The sequence below is a fragment of the Chlorocebus sabaeus genome, chromosome 10 (assembly GCF_047675955.1).
Source record: "Chlorocebus sabaeus isolate Y175 chromosome 10, mChlSab1.0.hap1, whole genome shotgun sequence".
NCBI lineage: Eukaryota > Metazoa > Chordata > Mammalia > Primates > Cercopithecidae > Chlorocebus > Chlorocebus sabaeus.
In genome coordinates this window covers 95,425,671-95,449,534 of record NC_132913.1, presented here as the reverse complement: position 1 = coordinate 95,449,534, position 23,864 = coordinate 95,425,671, and the positions used below count along the sequence as shown (strand labels likewise).

The 23,864-nt window shown below is 40.8% G+C and overlaps 1 protein-coding gene across 5 annotated transcripts in view; it reads left to right on the top strand.

Annotated features, from left to right (window-relative positions):
* Positions 1-23,864, top strand: part of PLEKHM3 (pleckstrin homology domain containing M3) — a 203,323-nt gene that overhangs the window by 80,927 nt on the left and 98,532 nt on the right. For all 5 annotated transcript variants that reach the window (XM_007966037.3, XM_038001652.2, XM_038001653.2 and 2 more), the window contains 2 exons: positions 733-878; positions 17,152-17,345. In XM_007966037.3, coding sequence (XP_007964228.1) covers positions 733-878; positions 17,152-17,345 — 340 coding nt within the window. The remainder of the gene's footprint in view (positions 1-732; positions 879-17,151; positions 17,346-23,864) is intronic.

Sequence of the window (23,864 nt, the reverse complement as noted above, 5' to 3'; positions counted from 1 at the left end):
GTGGAGTAAGCACGCTGTGTTTATTTGGGGAACAATGAGGAGAGTTCTCTGACTGGAATAAAGTGATTACATTCCCATTGGACAGTAGTGGGAGGGAAAATTAGAAAGGTGAGGTGGAGCCAATCAGAGGCCAAATTCCTTACGATGATTTAGTAAGCAAAGGAAGGCTACATATCAGTTTTGGGGATTATTTTAGCATCAAATTTAGAGCCAAATCCAAACTCTGGCTTTTTTTGGCTAGCTGAACTCAGACAAGATACTTAACCTCATAAAAATCTTAGATTATTCATCTATAAAATAGAGTCAATAATATCTTCCTCATAGAGAAGTTGTGCTGGTTAAAGGATTCTGTATGAGATGCCCTCAGCAAAGTGCTTGGTGGAAATGGAGTTCTGAGCAGGGCAGTGAGGTGGTAAAGGTGGCGTTGTAGAAATACTGATCTCTGGCAGCTGTATGCAGAAGAGATGGAATCAGAAGAAACCAGAGACGGGACCAGTTTATGACCCTTACAGCAATACCCTAGGAGGTGAAGGGACAGGCTGTCAGACTAGGAAGAAAAGGACACAACTGTACAACTCTATTCTCTGTAACTTCTTTTTTTGTTGCAGACTTTCATTTACTGTGAGGTAAATGAAATATAACCTTGTTCTATGATGTTAGAGCTCTATAACCTTGTTCTGTCGTGTTAAAAGTACAGCAGCAATCATAGATTCTTTCTTTTTCCTTGAACAGGCTGCCAGCGATCCATAGGTCTTTCCAATGGGAAGGCCAAGGTGTGCAACTACAGTGGGTGGTATTACTGCAGCAGCTGCCACGTGGATGACAGCTTTCTCATCCCAGCACGCATAGTCCACAACTGGGATACTTCAAAATATAAGGTAGGTACAAAAACTCAGTTCACTTAATAATAATAATTCAGGCGTTCGTATGTTCTCAGGTGGATTATAAAGATGGTGATCAAACAATTTGAAGCAGATATGATTAGGTAGTCTCATAAAAGGTGCAAGACCTTACCTAATGCTTCTTATATATCTCACAGTTGAAAGGCTTCTTAACTATGACTCTTATTAGTTTCCTCATTTAAAAAGACATATAGAGCAGTTTTTACTTCTGGTGCTAAGAGAATTCTGAGAGAGGAGCCTCTTTTATTATTTTTTATTTGATCTCCAACATCACAACACTATGGGAAGATAGAAATGGGAAAATAATACACACATGAGCATGCTAGTGGTCTTTCTAGGCAAGGACTTATATAATCCAAGATATTTCTTTTGTTTGTTTTGTTGTTTTGTTTTGTTTTGTTTTTGTTCATTTGTTTGTGTCGGGGTTTTTGGGTTTTTTTTTTTTTTTTTTTTTTTTTTGAGACATTGTCTCACTCCATCACCCAGGCTGGAGTGCAGTGGCATGATCTTGGCTCATTGCAACCTCCACTTCCTGGGTTCAAGTGATTCTTGTGCCTCAACCTCCCAAGTAGCTGGAATTACACACGCATGCCACCACGCCCAGCTCATTTTTGTTTTTTTAGTAGAGACGGGGTTTCACCATGTTGCCCAGGCTGGTCTCAAACTCTTGACCTCAAGTGATCTGCTTGCCCTGGCCTCCCAATATGCTGAGATTATAGGCGTGAGCCACTGTGTGGCCCGAGATATTTCCTATAGTAGAGTAGCGCTCCTACTCACGTGAAGGTCAGTCTTCTAGCAAATCCAGGCCTTTGGAACTAGAATCAGAACCTTGAGAGAAGCTATGAAGACTTCTGAGTAGGGGCGAACAGCAAGGAACAGTACACCAAGCCATCCTCAGGCCTTCATCAGCACTGTTGTTTTTTAAAAAGGAGAGCAAGTGAGAATCTCAGGTATATGCTAATAGCTTTGCAAAGTAACTGCTAACAGCCAAGCAGGCTATTCAGGAAGTATAAATAGTAGTCTTAGTGGCTATAAAAATGCAAGTCAGTAGAGGAGAAAAGGAATAGTAAGCATGGGGACACTCAAACTTAGGAGCCTAGAGGCAAGAGGAGGGACCAGCAAAGGAGGCCAAGAAGGAGTGAGCAGTGAGGTAGAAGGATCCCAGGGTGTCTGACAAGCCACGTGAAGAAAGTGTTTCCAGATGAATTGTGACAGATGCTGATAGGTCAAATAAGATGAGCCCTGAGAACTGACGATTGGCTTTAGTAATGTGGAGGTAATTAGTGACCTTAATGAAAGCAGTTTGAATGGAGTGGTGGGAGCAAAGGTCTGATTGAAATGGGTTCAACGTAGAATAGAGAGAAACAAGAAACAAGAATAGACAACTCTTTTGAGAAGTTTTGCTATAAAGGGAAGAAGAGAAGTCAGGAGTAACTTGAAGGGAAGTGGGGTCAAGTTAGGTTTGATTTTTTGTGTTGTTTTAATGGAAAAAAATAACCGTATGTTTTCTATGCTGATGTAAACTATCCAGAAGAGAGAGAATTGCTAGAATGATTTGGTTGAATCAGTGAGAATGATGGAATTGTGTGAACAATAGGAGGGTTTGGCTATTGCTTGGAGCATGGAATAAGAGCAAAAAGCCGTCTCCGGCCTTGGGGGCCAGTAGGTACTTAGATGTGATGTTGGCAGCTTGTTGAAGTTGTATTCCATTTATATCAGTAGCTTTCATCAGATTCTTTTATTTCAGCATCTGTGATCTTAAAGAGAGGAAATACCCAGTCCAAGTTACCCTGTGAAGTGCCGTTATCTTCTACTTCATAGAGAAAATAGGGGTGATTATGCAATAATCCTGTCAACTGACCTATTAATGTGCCTACATCTGCATCTATCCTCATTGTCCTCTTTCCAACCACCAAAGAAACATTACTTGTCTTATGAAAGTTTATCCCTTCTGCCTGTGTTCATGGTCTTCTCCTCTCTTCTCCATCACAGTTTTGCCAAATCTCGTCTCGTCTCCATCACAATTTTGCCAAATCTTGTTGACCCTTGGCAGTTTCTTATTCTACTGGACTTCTCTAGGATACACTATTTGACCAGATGGACTATGCTCCTTTTGAATTATCTTTCCTTGGTTTTGATGACATACCCCTAGTTCTCCTCCTTCTAACTCTTCTTTTTCAATCACCTTCTCTAATTTCTCATCCTCTGCCTATACCTTTAATAGTGGGCTTCCTTAAGATTCATTATTTTGTTACCCACTTTATACTCTTTCTATTGGACCTCTCTCTCACTTACATGGTTTTAACTACCAGGACTCTTACGCTGATAATTCCTACTTTTATCTGCAGCTCCAGTTTTGCTACTAATATTGAAATCTGTGGCTTTAATTGCCTATTGGACATCTCAACTTTCTTTTCAACCTAGTAGTCTTCAAGATATATAAATTGGTTAGCTATATGGTATAGCATTTCCACCCTTGCACAAAAAAGGTAGTAGAATTTGGCAAGCCCAGGAATCTAGTTCTCTACTGGAGTAGCACTCTAGGCTTAGGATTCTGTTATGATCCTGCATCTTACACACATATTAGATAACATACTTCAATTCATATCAATTCTGATATGACCAGAAGCTTTTCTGATCCTTCTGCCAGAATGTTGTGACATCTGCCTTGAATGTACCTTCTGTGCAAGGTGCTTCATGTGGAAACAGGCTGTATGACTGCTTTTAAAATTGATCCATAATAGTTGTATATGTTTATGGGGTATACGTAGTATTTTGATACACACATACTGTGTGTAATAATTAAATCAGATTATCCATCACCTCAAAGATTTATCATTTCTTTGGGTTGGGAACATTCAAAATGTTTTCTTCTAGCTATTTTTGAAATATACAATAAATTGTTATGAACTGTAGTTGCCCTACTATGCTATCAAACACTAGAACTTCTCTTTCCAACTATGTTTTTATTTTTTATTTATTTATTTATTTTTTTGAGACGGAGTCTCGCTTTGTCACCCAGGCTGGAGTGCAATGGCGCGATCTCGGCTCACTGCAAGCTCCGCCTCCCGGGTTCACGCCATTCTCCTGCCTCAGCCTCCGAGTAGCTGGGACTACAGGCCGTGCACCACCTCGCCCGGAGAGTTTTTTTGTATTTTTAGTAGAGACGGGGTTTCACCGTGTTAGCCAGGATGGTCTCGATCTCCTGACCTCGTGATCCGCCCGCCTCGGCCTCCCAAAGTGCTGGGATTACAGACTTGAGCCACCGCACTCGGCCTCCAACTATATTTTTATACCCATTAACCAGCCTTTCTTCATTTCCCTCTTCCCCCTACTTTTCTTAGCCTTTGGTAACCACCATTCTACTCACTACCTCCATGAGATCAATTTTTTTGCTCCTACATGTGAGTGAAAATGTGTGATATTTGTCTTGTCTGTGCCTGCCTTATTTTTTTCTTTCTTTTTCTTTCTTTTTTTTTTTTTTTTTTTTTTTTTTTTTTTTTTTTTTTTTTTGAGATGGAGTCTTGCTCTGTCTCCAGGCTGGAGTGCAGTGGCGCGATCTCGGCTCACTGCAACCTCCGCCTTCCAGGTTCAAGTGGTTCTCATTCCTCAGCCTCCTGAGTAACTGGCACTACAGGCATGCACCACCACGCCCAGATAATTTTTGTATTTTTTAGTAGAGACGGGGTTTCACCATGTTGGCCAGGATGATCTCAATCTCTTGACCTTGTGATCTACCCTCCTTGGCCTCCCAAAGTGCTGGGATTACAGGAGTGAGCCACCGGGCTGAGCCGACTTATTTCACTTTAATTTCCAGTTCTATCCATGTTCCTGCAAATGAGAGAATTATATTCTTTTTTTTTTTTTTTTGAAACAGGGTCTCACACTGTCACTCAAGGTGTGGAGTGCAGTGGCACGGTCATGGCTCACTGCAACCTTGACCTCCTAGGCTCAAGCAGTCCTCCCACCTCAGCCTGCCAACTAGCTGGGACCATAGGTGCACACTACTACATCCAACTAATTTTTATATTTTTTGTAGAGTCGGGGTTTCGCCATGTTGCCCAGGCTGGCCTCGAACTCCTGATCTCAAGCAGTCTTCCCACCTCGGCCTCCCAAAGGCATGGGCCACCACACCTGGACAAGAATTTTATTCTTTTTTATGGCTGAATAATATCCCATTGTGCATATATACCACATTATCCATTTGTCCATTTATGGGCACTTAAGTTGATTCCATATCTACCTTCTTTTGGATATATATCTAGCAGTGAGTTTGCTGGGTCATATGTTAGTTCTATTTTTAGTTTACTGAAGAACTCCCAGACTGTTTTCCACAGTGGCTGTACTAATTTACATTCCCACTAACAGTGTCTGAGCATTATTCCCTTTTCTCCACATCCTCACCAGCATCTGTTATTTTCTGTCTTTTGAGTAATAGCCATTTTAACTGGAGTAAGATGATATCTCATTGTGGTTTTGATTTGCATTTCCCTAATGATTAGTGATGTTGATTTTAACATACCTGTTGGCTGTTTGTATGCGTTTATTAAGAATTGTCTATTCAGATCTTTTGCTCATTTTAAAATAAGATTTATTTTTGTTGCTATTGGGTTGAGTTGCTTATATATTCTGTTTATTAATCCCTTGTCAGATTAATGGCTTGCACATATTTTCTTCCATTTGGTACATTGTCTCTTCACTTTGTTGGTTGTTTCTTTTGCTATGCGGAAGCTTTTTAGCTTGATGTAATCCTACTTATCTATTTTTGCTCTTGTTGCCTGTGCTTTTGAGGTCTTACCCAAAAAATCTTTGCCCAGGCCAATGTTCTGAAGCATTTTTTCAGTGCTTCCTTCTGGTCATTTTATTTGTCAAGTCTTACATTTCAGTCTTTAATACATTTTTATTTGATTTTTGTATATCCTGAGGGGTCTAGTTTCATTCTTCTGCATATGGATATCCACTTCTCCCAGCACCATTTACTGAAGAGACTGTCCTTTCCCCAGTGTAGGTCCTTGGCAGCTTTATTGAAAATGAGTTGGTTGTAAAGGTGTGGATTTATTTCTGGGTTCTTGTTCTGTTGCATTGGTCTGTGTGTGTATGTCTGTTTTGATGCCACCTTGCTAACAGATGTCTGAGACTTACTTTCATTGGAGCTATGTTACCTGGGAGAAAGTAGGTGGGGAAGGGTCCTAGAGCTGTCACCTACCTGGAATCTTTGAAGTCTTATAAAACAAACATGAAAATTGTGAGTGGTCAATTGGCTTATGTCCTTTTCTAATATATCCCTGGGCAACTCTGTTTCCAGTTCTACCCAATAATCATCTAAATCTTCACTGTTTTCACGATGCCTCTTCCTAGTTATTCTCAGCATATGACCTTGTCTCCTATTCAAGGAGAAAAATGAAGTTATGAAATATGAATATGAATATCTACAAATCTGTCTATATTTGTACCTATCCTGTTTTCCCTCCTAACTTGAGAGAAAGAAGAACCCCTTCTCTTGTTTAGTGACCATCTTTCCACCTGTGCTCCAGATATTTTTATCCATCTAGGGAATCCCTGCTTATTCTTTGAGAGCTAAAGAAGGCATGTCCTCCGTGGTGACAGTTTTTTTGTTGCTCCCTACCATTCCCCGTTGACTGCATTGCTGGCTCTCTTCTTCGTGCCACCATCGTGTCATGTGGACCTTGAGAATTGGACTCTTTTTTTTTTTTTTTTTTTGAGATGGAGTCTCACTCTGTCACCCAGGCTGGAGTGCAGTGGCACGATCTCGGCTCACTGCAAGCTCCACCTCCTGGATTCATGCCTTTCTCCTGCCTCAGCCTCCTGAGTAGCTGGGACTACAGGCACCTGCCACCACGCCCTGCTAATTTTTTTTGTATTTTTAGTAGAGACAGGGTTTCACCGTGTTAGCTAGGTTGGTCTCGATCTCCTGACCTCATGATCCGCCCACCTCAGCCTCCCAAAGTGCTGGGATTACAGGCGTGAGCCACCGCACCCGGCCGAGAATTGCACTTATTAAGGGATTAATAGCAGGAACTTGGAGTTAAAACCTCTACCTGTTATCAGGTGCTTGATTTGTTGGGGCAAATTGCTTGAATTTCCTAGAGCCTCAGTTTTGTAATCTGTAAAACCAGCCCAGACTGCCAGGGCTCAAGTCTTGGCATTGTCACCTGTTAGTTAGCTGTTTAACCTAGACAAGTTATTTAGACTCTCTAGGTGTCAGTTTCCTCATATGTAAAATGAGGATATTAATGCCTTATAGAGTTACTGCTGGGTAAATGGGTTAATGCATGTGTCATGTTTAGAACAGTGCTTAGCACATAGTGTGTACCAAATAAGCACTTGCTCCCATCATCATTTCACATATTTACCTAAAAGAGTTGTGTGAATTGGGATAATATAAGAAAAGCACTTAGCAAATGACTGTGATAAGTACTTAATGAATGGAAGCTGTTACTATTTTCATTATCATAACATCTATATAACAGCTAGTTGCTTGTCTATTTTCTCTATAAAGGTGAGCTCTCTGGGCATACGAAATGTGTTTTAGCACAGTTCCAGCATATAGTAGGTAAGCAGGAATGTATATTAAATGAATGAAAGCCTGAAGCCTGTCCCCTGGGAACATCAAACTCAACATTTCCCAAATTGGCCTTATCACATCACACTCACCAGATGTTCCCCCGAGTGCACAGTACCTGTTTTGGTGAATGGCCCACAGTCACCACTGCCAGATGTGGGAGACATCCTGGACTCCTCCCTCTGCCACACCTACACTGCCTAAGCAGTTAGCAAAACCAAGCCTTAATTTTAGCTCTTGAGACCATGCTCTCCACTGTACTCCAGTCCCACCACACTAACTCAAACCCTCAGTCTCACTCACATGAAGGAAGTTAGGAGTCTCCTATTTGCACTTCCTGCCTTTAAGCGTCGCTCTCTGGTTAGTATATTTCAAAAGAGAAGTCCTAATCTTACCTTAAGTAAGTTTCTTACTCTCTCTCAGTCTTAGTTTCTTCAACTTTAGAATGGAAATAATGATAGAACCCAGTTCATAAGGTTGCTGTTTGCTTAAATAAGTGATTTCACAGAAAGCACCTGGCACAGGGTGTGGTGCATCATAAGCCCTCAGTTATGGTTAGCTTTTACTACAATTGTATACAGGACAAATACAATTCTCTTAGCCTCCGTGATCCTTAGCCCCTGCCTGCCTTCCTAGCTCCTTCATCCATAACCGTTTCCCAGCACCAGTCTCTTCATTAATATTACAGCCATCCGTCTATTTCCCTGTCATGCCATGCTGTTTCATACCTCTTGTCTTCCTCTTGCCCTCACCCACAACAGCAAATCCTAAAACCCAGCTTAAAACCTCTTTTCCTCTCCTGATTCTTTCTTCTCTGCCAGACAAAATTATCATTCTATCCTCTGCTTCTTGTACTTGACACTTTCAATATAGACTATAAATATATTTGCCATGTGTGTATTAGATAAAAAGTTATTTAGAGGGAAAGAATGTTAGTTGAGCTTGGCTTAGAAGTTTTGGATTAATCTGCTTGGAGCGGGGCTTTGACAACTATGAGAGGTGTCTAGAGAGGAAGTAAGTGAGGCAGTCCCAGCCCTGTGATCCATTGAGAGTTTAGGCGTGTAGTACCTGCCACCAGAATACACACCAATTAGTAAAGCAAAAGCAGAAAACGTGGCACTGAATAAGAAAAATGAAAATGGAAGCATGGTTGATGAAGGCATGAAATGGAGGAGGAGATCCGAGTCTGTTTGCAATGAGCTCTGAAGGTCACAGAAATCACCAATTTAGCCATCATTGACACTCAAAATCTCTCTGTAAAGCAGGATGTTTTGTTGTGGTGGTCATTCAAGTAATTAGATTTGATTTTGAGAGGATAGGTAGGTAATTGAAGATATTAGGTACACTCGCTTCATCCATGTTGCACATGAGGAAAATCTCCTTTGTCAGACCACTCCTTCCCAAGTTCTTAGTGGACCAAGGAAGATTTTAAAGCAAAAAGGGAACTGGTGGATTTTATCTGGATCATCTCTTATTGGCATTAAGTAACTGTATTCCATTTAGTCCAGTGTCTGTCTGTCTTTGCTCAGATATCAGGATTTAACTTAATTCTCCTAATTGTGAGGATCAATTCAGACCTATCAGTTTTCAAGACCAGACATCGTTCTGTTAGATCTGCCTGCTATCCTTAATAGCAAGTATATGACTGGCTTGAATATCCATTTAAAAGAGTAAAAAAATGGTTTTGCTGAACAGAATGAAATCTGTCATCTGAAGCATTTCCTGGCCTGCCCTCTGGAATATTAATAATCCTAATTATTTTTAAAGCAGTATTTCATCTATCTTCTGGTGTTATACTGAAGATTGAATTAAGCTTCAAGATTAGGAAGCAGCTAAACCCTATCCTCAATTTCTATAGCCATTTTCTAATAAAATCTCTTTGAAGATAACTTTCCCTGTCCCCCTAATCAAAAATATCAAGCGTCGCAAAGAGATGGGAAGGAAATCAAACAACCCCAACTCTTCCAAATAGTTTCCCTTAGTTTTGTTTTTAAAAAAAATTGTTTGTATCCTAGCTTGAATATTCACATTCCATTTAGCTAGGGGTTTTCCATGTTACATAAACCATTTCCTATCTCTATATCTTGAGAAGTATTCAAAGCAAGCTCTACTGCCCTTGCAGAGCTGCGGAAAAGCTCACTGATGGGAAAAACTTGATCAGAGTCATTTGGAGATTCTGAGAACAAATTGTAATTAAACTGAAGGTTTCCTAAGTCCTCCTCCATTAGCCCACAGTGACTATTTTAACAGGACTAAGAAGCATTACCGTTAGAATTGATTTTATTATGATTTTGGCTATGAATTTTTATGATAGAGATGGGAATAAATACAGGAAGGAAATGTTTTACCAAAGCAATAAGTGGTTATTTTATTGTGGTAACATTATAGATATATTTTTTCTCTGTTGATCTTTATTCTCCAAATTTTCAGTAATGGGATTATATTACTTTTATAATTTTATAAATTTTAACTGTCATATTCTATTTAAGAAAATATATATTAAAAATTAACTTTTTTAATGCCTTAGAATCATAATTTTTTTTTCTTTTAGAGACAGGGTCTTGCTCTGTTACCCAGGCTGGAGTGCAGTTGGCATGATTGTAGCTCACTGCAGCCTTGAACTCTGGCGCTCAAGCATGCCTCCCACCCCAGCCTCCTGAGTAGTTGGGACTACAGGCGCATGCCACCACACCTGGCTAATTTCTGAATTAGTTCTTGGTAGAGACAAGGTCTCGCTGTATTGCCCAGGCTGGTCTCAAACTCCTGACCTAAAGCAATCCTCCTACCTTGGCCTCCCAAAGTATTGGGATTATAGATGTGAGCCACTGTGCCTGGACCAGAATTATTAATGTAAATGATTGTTCTGTCCTGTGATAGATAACTTGAGGGTTTAATGTGGTAAGTGAGGCGGTTTTTCCCCTAAATGCCTTGCACTGCTATATTTTATTCATTCTTCTTTTTTTGGGGAGTGGGGGATGGAGTCTCGTTCTGTCTCCCAGGCTGGAGTGCGGTGATGTGATCTCGGCTCACTGCAAGCTCTGCCTCCTGGGTTCACGCCATTCTCCTGCCTCAGCCTCCCAGGTAGCTGGGACTACAGGCATGGCACCACCTATGCCCGGCTAATTTTTTTTTTTTTTTTTTTTTTTTTTGTATTTTTAGTAGAGACAGGGTTTCACCGTGTTAGCCAGGATGGCCTCGATCTCCTGACCTCGTGATCCGCCCGCCTTGGCCTCCCAAAGTGCTAGGATTACAGGCGTGAGCCACTGTGCCTGGCCTTATTCATTCTTCTTTTTTGAATATAGTATACTTTCAGTAAGTTCAAGGTTCAAAAAGTAAAAGGGGGCATGCGTACATACATAAATAATCTCCTTTTTACTCACCCCATTCTTCTCAGAGGCAACCAAAAGACTCCTTTCTCATGTATCCTTCCAGAGATATTTTATATACATGTATTTTTTCATACAAAAATGACAATATAGTATACACCCTGTGCTTAGAGAGCTTTCCATTTAGATAATAAAACTCTTCCTTGCACTTTTTAAATTATTTCATCATGAATTTTACACACACACACACACACACACACTAATTTGTCTAACAAGTTGTTTTTTTGATGGACATTTAGATTTTTCCCGTCTTTTGCTCTTGTAGACAGTAATTCAGTGAATAACTTTCTACATAATATTGAATATAATTTTTTTTCACTGATGAACAAAACTGTCTGTAGATAACTTCCTAGATGTAGGTGTGTACATTCGTCAGTTTGATGGATAGTGCCAAGTTGCCCTCAATCAGGGTTGTATGCTCGTTGTTTTCAGCTTGTAGCTTCCTGTAGTTGCCTCTCTTCCCTTGGTGCCAGGATGTCAGCGGTCACTTCTGTTGTCTCCGTGCTGCCTCTAGCTATCTTTTCTTCTCTATTGACTCTAAGTATGTTTGAACTTAGAAACAAATAACCAAGCTGTAGGAATTATGTCTAAAGCAAGAGTGTGTGCTTCAAAGTTATGGCCCGAGCATTGTAAATTATTCATTCATTTGTTCAACAAGTATTTATTGGATATTTATTGTGCTCACTGTTCTAGGCACTGGAGACATAGTTTCTGCCCTCATGGATGCTCTTATTCCAGTGAAAGGAGAAAGACAGTAAAAAAATACACAAATAGACTGGGCGCAGTGGCTCATGCCTATAATCCTAGTGCTTTTGGAGGCTGAAGCAGAAGAATTTGCTTGAGACCAGGGGTTCAAGACCAGCTTGGGCAGCATAGCAAGACGCTATCTCTACAAAAAATTTAAAAATTAGCCAGGCATGGTGGCATGCACCTGTAGTCCTACCTAACTACTCCAGAGGCTGAGATGGGAGGATCCCTTGAGCCCAGAAGTTTGAAGTTACAGTGAACTTTGACCATGCCACTGCATTCCAGCCAGCCTGGGCAACAGAGCAAAACCTTGTCTCTAAAACAGAATAAAATAAATTGCACAAACAAGTAACTTTTGTATAAATGAAATGGTACTGAACTTCAGTTTTATTTTAAAGTTAAAATCAAATGGGATCCTATGTGTCAGTGGTGTCCTGCTTAATCACATTATAGGTTAGTCTTCATTTGTTGCCTACTTGCTGTAAGATGGAGAAGGGGCAGGAAAACTCTTTTATGGAGTGATAAGCTGATAGAGTATGGTAACATGATTAAAAAATAAGAATTGTGGGCCGGGCGCGGTGGCTCAAGCCTGTAATCCCAGCACTTTGGGAGGCCGAGACGGGCGGATCACGAGGTCAGGAGATCGAGACCATCCTGGCTAACACGGTGAAACCCCGTCTCTACTAAAAAATACAAAAAATTAGCTGGACAAGGTGGCGGGCACCTGTAGTCCCAGCTACTCGGGAGGCTGAGGCAGGAGAATGGCGTGAACCCGGGAGGCGGAGCTTGCAGTGAGCTGAGATCCGGCCACTGCACTCCAGCCTGGGTGACAGAGTGAGACACCGTCTCAAAAAATAAAATAAAATAAAAAATAATAAGAAGAATTGTGAATGTAAACAATGCTAAAAAGCACAGAGCAGGGTATCCAGGGATCTGAGTTCTGGCTCTAATTCTACCATGACATGACCACAAATAAGTTACTTACGCACTTTGTACTCAATTTTCTCTTCTGTTAAATACAGGCAATGGATTAGTTCAGTGTTTCTCAAAGTGTATTCCATGGAGCATCACCAGATTCTTTTGTGTTAGTAGGTGTTACGCAAAAAGGAGGGCCACAGCTAGGCCAGCTTTACGGGAATTGGAAAAGGGCGTCTTCAGAACACAGCTCAGCAAACGCATAGCTTAGCAAGAGGATGCAGCGAGGTAGAGAAAAATACCCTTTCTTCTGCCTGGTGAGTGGGGGTCCAGGCTGGATCTTATCTCCCACACTCCCACCGCCCATGCATCCTGTGCAGCACTGAACAGCTGCCCTGTCTATAGTTAAATGACTTTGAGAAGTGGCTGGGTTAAGCAGGTTTTCTTCGGTACAAGATGTCTCAGTTTTAATATGCAAACATGCTGTGCTTTGAATCTCCAAGGAAAGAAAGTGGTGTGTGTCATACATCTTATTGGACCTCAGAATGACTTTTTTGTGGGACTAGTGTTCCTTGGAACACAAATTGAGAAAAATTGAATTAGATTATCTTTACTAGTCTGTTATTCTATGAGTCCTTCTTATTCATGTTTTATTCTGATACATTTTCCTCCTTTAATAAAAATAAAGTCCTCACTACCACCACCATAATACCATGTCATCTCCAAATTACTATCTATGGTTAAACATTCCCTTTGCCCCATTGCATTATCACCAGGGGCTATTTTTGTGGGGGAGCATACCAGAACACTCTCCCTCAGGATTACGCAAACCTGAACAACATTCAAGAACTTTGTTTTTAAGAGGTGGCTGTCACCAACGTAACAAAAGTTGTATTATGTTTGAATCTACACTGGTGATACTTAATAATGTTCAAATCAAATGACATATGTGTTTACTTATAAATGTATATGTATAAATAGCAGATCTGGTCATTATTAGTTTGTAGCTAATCATAATGTGATTTTGCCATTTTCTCCAACTCCTCCTGAACGTGAGGTAGGGGAGGCCTGTTTCCTCTTGGATTCCTCTCTCCCATTTCTCTTGAATCATGTAGTCTGTAGGGTTGTGAAGAAATAATCAGTTCACAAACTGCAGCATAATCACCGTTACAGTGTTGAGTTCTTATAGCTCAAACTATTCTGTTTATAAGCTACAAAAGCTATGGAAAGAAATTCATTCATATGAATAGAATGAATATCATTAATAAATATTAAATATTATTTGGTAAAATACTAATAGGTCAATACTAATACTAATGTGAATGGAGTGGTATCATGGAAAAGAGTGCCAGTCCAAACCATTCATTTTTAAAAACAGAGTTTTGAGCTCATTCATGTGCACCTGACTATGAGCTGAATTTTTCTTTACATCAGAATTGGCAGCAGGCTTTTTAGGTTTTTCATAGTTTGGTTGGCAAGAAGTAGGACAGTAGCTCTTAGCTCTTAGTTGGAACATAGTGTTCACATATAATTCATGTAATATTTATATTAACAAAATACTTTTTCTCACATAAACTTTATCACCTAAGAATATCTTTGACTTTTGTTCCTAAGTAACTTTTTTTTAACATTTTCTTTTTTAATTCGAGTTGAGTTTGAGAGTGCAATCCTCATGCCAGTATGGAGGGTCATTTAGAACTTAGGAAATCAGTGGGGATACAATGCTTTATTTTGCAAAAATAGTATCCCATGCCAGATTTTGAGTTCTCTCAAAAATTCCCTCACCGATTGTTAGTGGCTGATTCTCAAAAATGAGCTCATGTGCTCAGCCTTGCTGCCAAAAATGGCTGAACGTGGTGGGGATTTGTTCACGTACTCAGGCAGCAGCGGTAGCGATGTGCACCATATGCCTGCTGCTAGTAACAACTGGTGAAGGCAGCGCCTCCGACATGGTTGAAAAGAGCTCTGTTTTTGTTTTTTGTAATTTCAGTTTATGAATACTGATGTCAGTGGCTGCTGTTCCATTTGTCTCACTGCTTTTACTTTCTCTGTAAAAGATTTTTTTCTTCCTTTTGGGCTTAAGTACCACCTGAAGAGAGAAGCCTTTTAAGGCCTGGGAGACTGGCCAGTGCCCTCTGTCGCTCTGTTCACCTACTAAAAGGTAGCATTGTTAACCTAATTCAGCAGGGCCCTGACTCCATATAAACACTGCTCAATAGAGCCAGGAAGACTAATTGAATTGTACAATACATCATTTTTTAGCAACAGTTTCAAGTGGGTTGTACTTCATTTCCCAAAACACCATCAGTCTTTTCCTCATTTTAAGATATTTAAATATCGCAAATATTTAATCATGATAAATAAAATATTTAAACCCAATTCTTTCTTTCCCACCGAACTGTGGGCTATCATACCTAAAGACAGGGCCATGCTTGTTTTATTGTCCACTGGATGCCTAATGCCTGCTATGGTATCTGGCATGTACCTGTGTCTATTAATATATGCCTCAAAAATAAAAGTGAGGAATAACTGTTATTTCTAATCTGGTTAGATAGTTGAAGATTTTGGCTAATTCTAGTTGCCTCTTTGTGGCCTGGATTTTCAGAGACTGTAAAATTCTCTAACTCTGTAACTCTAACTCTGCAGGATGCTATAGGATCACACAACACAACAGGTACCTCAAAAATAATTGCTTCTAAGGAAAAAAATTAGATGTTTATTTTTTAAATGACGTATTTTTTTTTGCATTCCTATAAAGAACAAAAACTTTGATATAAGCTTTGCAATATAAGAAAATGGTCATATTGAATTCTATGTTTATGTACAAGAAATTTATAATCAACATATAATAGCCATATATTTAATTATCACATATACATACAGAGGGGTTGTTATGTTTATTTCTGCCTGTTGTACTCTCTTCTGTCCCGCATTTGTTCACCAAGTGAATATCTGTTTATCTTCTACACTCAGATCCAGTGCCACCTGCTTTGCCAACCCTCTCCCCACCAGGAGTGTTGATTTCTCCCTCCTCTAAGCTACCAGTGGGCCCCATCCATACCTCTTTTGTAGCAGATGACAGGCTACATGCTGCATGTTACATGCGGTTTTGTTTTAAATATTTGTCTCATACTAAACAGTGAGCCACTTGAGGGTAGGAACTGTATCCTATATATCTTTATTAATATACTTCTAGCCTAGCATATGAAACATAGTAGATTTTTTATTTTCTTTTTAATAAGCAAAGTTTTTTATTTTAATGTTGAATTCTAACCTTGCTCCTAGAGAGATTTTAATGGGAACTTTTTAGAGAGGTTTTACTTTCCATAAATAGAAACTGAGCCAACTTTCTATGTATTTGTAGCCAATCTACATCTCACTATCAGTGATTAATATGTAGATATTCTGAAAAATTACCCTCACGTTATGCATTATTTAAGCCACTCCCTCTGTATATCTGAGACATTGTGTTTCCATGTACTATTTATTTCTACTGATGACAATGACATTATAAAATGAACTTTCATAGTCTTGTGGATCACCATGGATTACCACTCGAGGTGAATACAGAATTGGATGGATATATTGGCTGGAGTTAGCCCAAGTTCAAAGTTGTAATAAGAGCAACTCCTTTCTGGTCACTGAAGCAGGATATTTGAGCTTGTTTGCTAGTCAGTCAGATTATTCTGCAAATAATATCCTTTTATCCCTCTTGAATGTTGTAATATGTACATGGTTTACTCTTTTTTGTTTGTTTGTTTTTTAGATGGAGTCTCGCTCTGTTGCCAAGGCTAGAGTACAGTGGCATGATCTCGGCACACTGCAATCCCCGCCTTCTGAGTTCAAGCAATTCTCCCACCTCAACCTCCCAAGTAGCTGGGATTACAGCCATGTGCCACCATGCCTGGCTGATTTCTGTATTTTTAGTAGAGACAGGGTTTCACCATGTTGGCCAGGCTGGTCTCGAACTCCTGACCTCAAGTGATCTGCCTGCCTCAGCCTCCCAAAGTGCTGTGATTACAGGCATGAACCACTACACCCGGCCTTGATTTGCCTATTTTTTAAGTGGCTACTTTTTAAAAGTCTTATGGAATATTCATACATATATATGCACATATAAATTTATGTCATTTTTTAAAATCTGGATTTGTATTAAGACAGTCTTCTTAATTCCTTTTTTATTTTGAAATAATCATGGATTCACAGGAAATTGCATAGACAATTCAGAGAGGTTCTGTGTACCTTTCACACAGTTTCCTCCCTTGGCTACATCTTAGGCAACTGAGGTACAATATCAAAAACAAAAACAGCAAATTGACATTGGTCTAATGGGTCAGTGTAATGGCACTATACTGTGCCCTTCTATCACATATGTAGGTTCCTATAATCACCACTGCAGTCAAGATGCAGAATTAATAAATTCCTTCCTAGCTTACAGTTGAATGTCTGGAAGAGAGAGAAGTCAAAATTTACATTTAATTCTACTACAGACTTTTTCATTTGTCTGTATTCAGAAAATAATCGTGTTCCTTTGATATATCAGCTGTGGTTCCTAGTTTGAGCAGGTGTGGAGAGCCAGGTGCTTCTCCAGGACTGACTGACAACGCTTGTTTTGTAGGTGTCGAAGCAGGCCAAGGAGTTTCTGGAGTACGTGTACGAGGAGCCGCTCATCGACATCCAGCAGGAGAACGCCATGCTGTACCACCACGCAGAGCCGCTGGCCGCCGTGCTGCGACTGCGGCAGCGGCTGAAGTCGCTCCGAGCCTATTTGTTCAGCTGCCGGGCAGCGGTGGCAGAGGATCTCCGCCGCAGGTAAGAGTCATAAATCTCAGACGGCTCCCGTTTGTTTTTCTTTCCTGCCCATGGAGGGTGGTGAGATGATCTCCAAAGGGCCTTTCCAGCACAGACCGCCTCTAATTCTGTGGCTCTCCCTCCGCCTCTCCACTGCCAGCCTCTCTCTGGGCTCATCTTTTTACTTTTTTTACTCCAAGGTCCCCATTTGGTTAAGCCAAGCAAAATGAAAATAACATTCACCGTTACTGAAGGCTTTCACCCACGGATCGAGTGCCCAGGACGGTGAAGGCTTCTCTTACCAATATGTTAATTTGAGATAATAATCATGGAAGTATCTATATTGGTCACTTATTTAGTATTTTATACTTTTTCCAATTTCAATTCCTGTTTCTCATCAGCAAAAAATAAGCATGTTTAAAATAGTTCATAATTGAAAAGCATTTTCAATGGGAAATAAGTAAATGGTTATTCAAATTTTATTTTATTTTATATATTTATTATTATTATTATTATTATTTATTTTTTAAAGAATACAGACAGAGACTCATTCTGTTGCCCAAGCTGGTCTTAAAATCCTGAACTCAAGCGATCCTCCTGCCTCAGCCTCCCAAAGTGTTGGGATTACAGGCATGAGCCACTGTGTGGGCCTCAAATCTTATTTTCTGTGCAGAAACAAATACCCAAACTTGGTCAATGATGCAGGCAGTAGAGCTATAATTAAAATGCACAGGCCCAGGATTCTGCCTTTTCATCTTACCGTGGGTGCAGGCTGCTTTCCCGTAACTTAGTTAGCTCATAGTTCATAGAACACCAAGTCCAAAGCAGGCTCAGATCCTTAAAGTTGAAACTAAAATGTGCCTGCTCTCATAAAATTCCTTTTTTACAGACAGATTTTATAGGCATTTAAAGTCTCACCCTTGGCGTATACAAACTAGCTTATACTTGAAATAATTGTTGATGGCGTTCATAAGTCTCTAAAAATACCTTTTAATTTTTCTGTTTTAATAGAAATGACCAGCCGCATGCATTAGTCATGTTAATGTTTTTGGAGGTAAGCCTACCTGCCTAAGAACCTTTGGAAAGTATTGAAGTGATGGAGTTTTGAGATCCAATTAGATCCAAAGAAACTGACATAACCCCAGGCATCTAAAAAGAACTAAATGTAGATAGTGAAGGATATATAATATCTAGACTAGCTCTCATAAAATAATAATGAAAAGACAGCTGCCATGAAGCAAAATACTTCTCAGTGGTAGTCATTCTATTACCTAGTTGTTTTTCAGAAAGCACAGAAAGTGGTCAGGATTTATTCTTATAAAGTCTAGGCATATCTTAATTTTAAAAGATCAGGGCTTTCCTTGGAAGGCAGTAGAATTATATGTCTCAAACTAATTTACCAACCAAACCAGATACAAGATTTTTAATGTTCAAAGTATGTTCTGTTATTTTCAGTACCTTTTGGCATTGCTCAGAGCTTATTTTTCTTGTGCCTGTATTTCTAGACAATATTAAAATCTGTACATGGGAATCATGTTAGATACCTTTGTGGTATAATGTTTTGCTCTGCTTAAAATATGCCAAATCAAGGCACACATTTAGAAATTAAATAGAAGGTCCTCTCCTCATTTGGATGACTAAGAATCTCTACTCAATCCCAGCAGTCTGGTGGTTTACCACCATGTACTGTGCCTTATGGCCAGACCACCAGGAAAGAAATGGGAGTTCTAGAAACAAGGCATTCCCAAAGCTATGAGAATGAAGACAGCATTTTTCCCCTTCATTCTCCCTTTTCCCTGTATTTTTCTTTCCTGGACTTGTTCATAACCATTATATAATGCAATGCCTGGCACAAAGTAAGTGTTCAGTAAGTACTGAATGGCTAGATGGAGGGAGGGATGGATGTATATTAAGCGTCACTTTAGACCACTGAGTAATGGCTAGTAGCCCAATTTTGGGGAGGGAATCATCTTCAGAGTCTTCTTTTTCTTACCTTCTTTTTTTTTTTTTTTTTTTTTTTGAGACGGAGTCTCGCTCTGTCACCCAGGCTAGAGTGCGGTGGCCGGATCTCTGCTCACTGCAAGCTCCGCCTCCCGGGTTTACGCCATTCTCCTGCCTCTGCCTCCCGAGTAGCTGGGACTACAGGCGCCCGCCACCTCGCCCGGCTAGTTTTTTGTATTGTTTTAGTAGAGACGGGGTTTCACCGTGTTAGCCAGGATGGTATCGATCTCCTGACCTCGTGATCCGCCCGTCTCGGCCTCCCAAAGTGCTGGGATTACAGGCTTGAGCCACCGCGCCCGGCCTTTTCTTACCTTCTTATTTTTCACTTAGCATAATGTCTGACCCATCCAAAACACTGAAAAATAGTTGTTGAGTGAATAAGCAAATGAATGAAGGACCCATCAAATCAGTCCAAAAAATTTTAGATGGTTCTGTTTCTGAGATAACTCTCAAATCTTTCCTCTCCTGTTTACTTCTAATACACTACCCTGGTTGAGAATCTCAAGGCTATTGCAGTGTCCTTAGCCTAACATTTCTTCCCTCTTCAATCCAACCTTTGCGTTAGATAAATTATTTAAAATAGAAGTATAGAATTCAAGATCTGCCTAAGTCTAACCCAGTATATTGTTCTACTCTCAAATACCCTGCCCTTCCGGCAAAAATTATTACTTTGCTCTCAAGGCATTCCCTTGTGGGAATTAAATGAGTTCACACAACTGAAGTGCTTAAAACAGTGCTTGGACATAGTAAGCACACAGTAAATACTATTATTGCTATTAATATCACTTTCTTATCCTAGACTGTTCTTATATTTGACTTTTAAAATATGCGATAAAATATTGCACTTAAAAGCCACCCCCTGTTATTCTCTCTACTAGAATTAATCCTCTTCTCCTGCTGCTATGTCAAGAAAGGAGTGAGCAAGGGAGAGTCGGATGGAACGCTAGCTGGGCCCAGGCCTGTAGTTTCTGCTTATACAGTGCATGCTTCTCCATGTGACTGTTTTCATAAAATGGGTGGAGGCATCTCCCTATGAGCCAGCAATGAGACATTGATTCCTATGGAAACTGAGGAAGCACTGCTTTATTTTCAATTTTGTTATTTTGGATTTCCTATGCTTACATGTTGTTAAAATATTATTTAGGGTTACCATTTCTCTCAAACCTGAGGCAGAGAAAAGTGTGCTAGTAACAAGTAGTACTTTCACAGTTTTTGAGGGAGGAGGTAAGTTGAGGGGGCTGGTCTTGAATTTTTTTAAATCTTTTTTATTAAAAAATTTAAAATATAATTTTTAAAAATTGTTTTTCTAGCCACTAAACAACCAGGGATGATTTATTTTGAAATATGACTATTTAGTGAAATAACCTCCAAGAGTTTTGCTGGGGTGTCCATACTTCCTGCAGCCAGGCCACACTTTTTTTTTTTGAGACAGAGTTTCACTTTTGTTACCCAGGCTGGAGTGCAGTGGTGTGATCTTGGCTCACTGCAACCTCCACCTCCCAGGTTCCAGCAATTCTTCTGCCTCAGCCGCCCGGGTAGCTGAGATTACAGGCATGTACCACCACGGCTGGCTAATTTCTTTATTTTTAGTAGAGACAGAGTTTCACCACGTTGGCCAGGTTGTTCTTGAATTCCCGACCTCAGGTGATCTGCCCACCTCAGCCTCCCAAAGTGCTGGGATTATAGGTGTCAGCCACCACACTCAGCCAACCACTCTTTTTTTTTTTTTTTTTTTTTTATTTATTTTTTTTTTTATTTTTGAGACGGAGTCTCGCTCTGTCGCCCAGGCTGGAGTGCAGTGGCCGGATCTCAGCTCACTGCAAGCTCCGCCTCCCGGGTTCACGCCATTCTCCTGCCTCAGCCTCCCGAGTAGCTGGGACTACAGGCACCCGCCACCACACCTGGCTAATTTTTGTGTTTTTAGTAGAGATGGGTTTTCACCACATTGCCCAGGCTGAATCTGACTTCTTAAAAACAAAGTTAGTCACCAATATCTTTATATATAATGAGTTTATCCAAAATCAATATCTGAGGCTCCCTTTGTTTTACCTGAGGATACAACATCTAAAGTGGGGGAGTTTAAACACTGAGGTGAACTTGCTGGACTTAACTAAGCTTATATATCCCTGATAGAAATTAAAAGAGGGAGGAGTTGATGGGGAACAAAAAAAAGCAAGAGAATCTAGTTCTTATCTAGTCGTAAAAGGCATTCTCTTCCTGCCTGGTTTTTACCTCAATATGAGAGTGGCCATTAATCTCCAGCAAGTAGGCCCAACATGCCGAAGACCTGTCAGCACCATATAAACAGAATAAAGCAAACTGTTAATATTGCTGTCGTGAGAAAACTGAAAACAGACTGATTAATTGTATTGGCGCTCGACCGCCAGGGAGCCAGCTTTGGCCGTCGCCTTATTAGGGAAGTCACAGTTTGCTTTTAGGCCTTTCATTATGATGGCTGTCCGGTTTTCATCCTCACTGTTTTTGTTATTGTTGTTAAATGAACGCCTTGTTCTTGAACCCATGCTGCACATTTTGACTGGCAGGGGTGATTAGTTTAGAAAAAGTCAGTGTCCTCCCCGAAGCTTAAAATGTTTACAGTGCTGACAATTCACTGTTTCTGAGGACTCCCAGATGGCGGCCCTGCTGAATTAGTTCAAGGTCTAGTTAACTTTTCATGAGAAGAATTATTTACAGTGTCCACACATGAAGGTGCATGAAGAACTCTGTGGAAAATCTGGACATACATGGCAATGTCAGGACATATCCGGATCGGCAGCTGTTAGGGAAATGTCTGGGAGGGACGTTAAGAACTGCTAGGAAGAGCCTCAGCTCTGGCTGAACACGGGAACGGCAGGATATGTCACACACAGGAGCAGTAGAATGTGTCGCCTCAAGGCCAGATTTGGCCAGCAGACATGTTTTGTTTGGCCTTATGGGGATGGCCCTACAAATTTCAAAATTGTGAAATAGTTGCCAACTTTAAAAAATCAGGAGTTTTCATGCACACACAAAGTAAAGCTTTCTGGTTTCTCTTGGGAAATGAGTTCTGATTACACAGAGCTTCCCTTATTCTGCGTAGCAGAGATCAGCTTTAGACACTCGACTCTCCGCTTTGCCGTAACTTCTTCTGCTCTAGTTTGTCTCCCCAAACCCAGGGCCACTTGGCATATAACACATTGCTGCCCTGTTTTTCTCATCTACAGCCCATTTAATTCATTTATCATGGTTCCCCGGGCCTAGGCATTTAAGGTTTTAACTCCAAGGCCATGTAATTAAATATTAAGAATAGAGTTTGCAGATGTCTCAGATACTAGATCCATAACTCAGTCAGGAAGTCCATCTCAAAGGATGCCGAACGTCTAGATGTGGTTCTGTCAAAAGACAGACATGAAGAGGCTTGTAGAACTAGAAGAAATAACACCAGGTCGACTTCAAAGTTCCTCAGAAGATGGGTTGGGGTGTCCTAAGGCTTGGGCTAGGCTGTTACAACGCGCCTCTCTGGCAGTTGCAGTCCAGTGATTTGAGGGAGGGACCATTACCTGGAGCAGCAGCCTCACCACAGAGCTAAAGATTAGAGCTGGGTTACCAAGCCCAGGTGGGGCAAACTGAGAAAAAAGAAACAAGTGAGGACACAAATGGAGGTGGTTTATTATAAACTCTGAGTTAAGTTGGACTGCCTGAGCTCAGAGCTTATTTCTGTCTCTGATAGCTTTCAGAGCCAGTTTTCTCACCTGGAGACAATACCACCTCGTAAGGAAAGTGCGAGAATTCAGGGAGTTAATGCCCAGAACAGAGAAAGCTCTCAGGAAATATTAGCTGCTATAACTCTTATTTTAAGCAGATCATAATTCAGGAGGAGCCAGGAGGTGAACAGGGGAGAAGAGGCAAAAGGAAGATGAGCCTGGAGGCCTCCAAGAGCCTGGGATTCAGGGAATTGCCACGCCTTTCTGTGCAGAGCACACAGCATCAGTAGAAGTTATGAGATGCAGACTCTGGCCCACCAGTAGTGATCCACCTGGATCCTTCAGGGACCATGCCCCTTAGTCCTCCCTCCCTGCTTCTAGCATACTTAATTAATGTCATACTCTCTGGTTTTTTTTTTTTTTACCTGCCCTCTCACTAAAAAAAAAAAACCTCTCCCCTATTGGTACTATCACCTAAGATCCCATCTTAAGCACCCAGAACTGTCTCCATTTCCCTTTTGCCCTACTCACTTCTGACGTGGCCCCTTGCAGGCTGACTATGGATTGCACTCTTCTCTGACACCTTGACTTCCTGAGGCCCTTGTTTCTTTGGCTTCCTGGGCATTGTTGGTCACCATTTCTCCTAGACCTCCTTCTCCCTGTCCTTCTCTGCACTCTGTCCTGTCCACGTCTCCCCCTTCTCCTTGCCCTCACTGCCTCCACATCCTCCTCCAGCTCCCTAATACTAGGAATACCCAGCACCTCGGCTGCCCTTCTGCATAATCCTCCAGCCTTGACAGGAGCCAGTGTGGCAGCTTTATGTGAGCTGGCAGAAGGTGCCCGTTTCTCAGGGCAC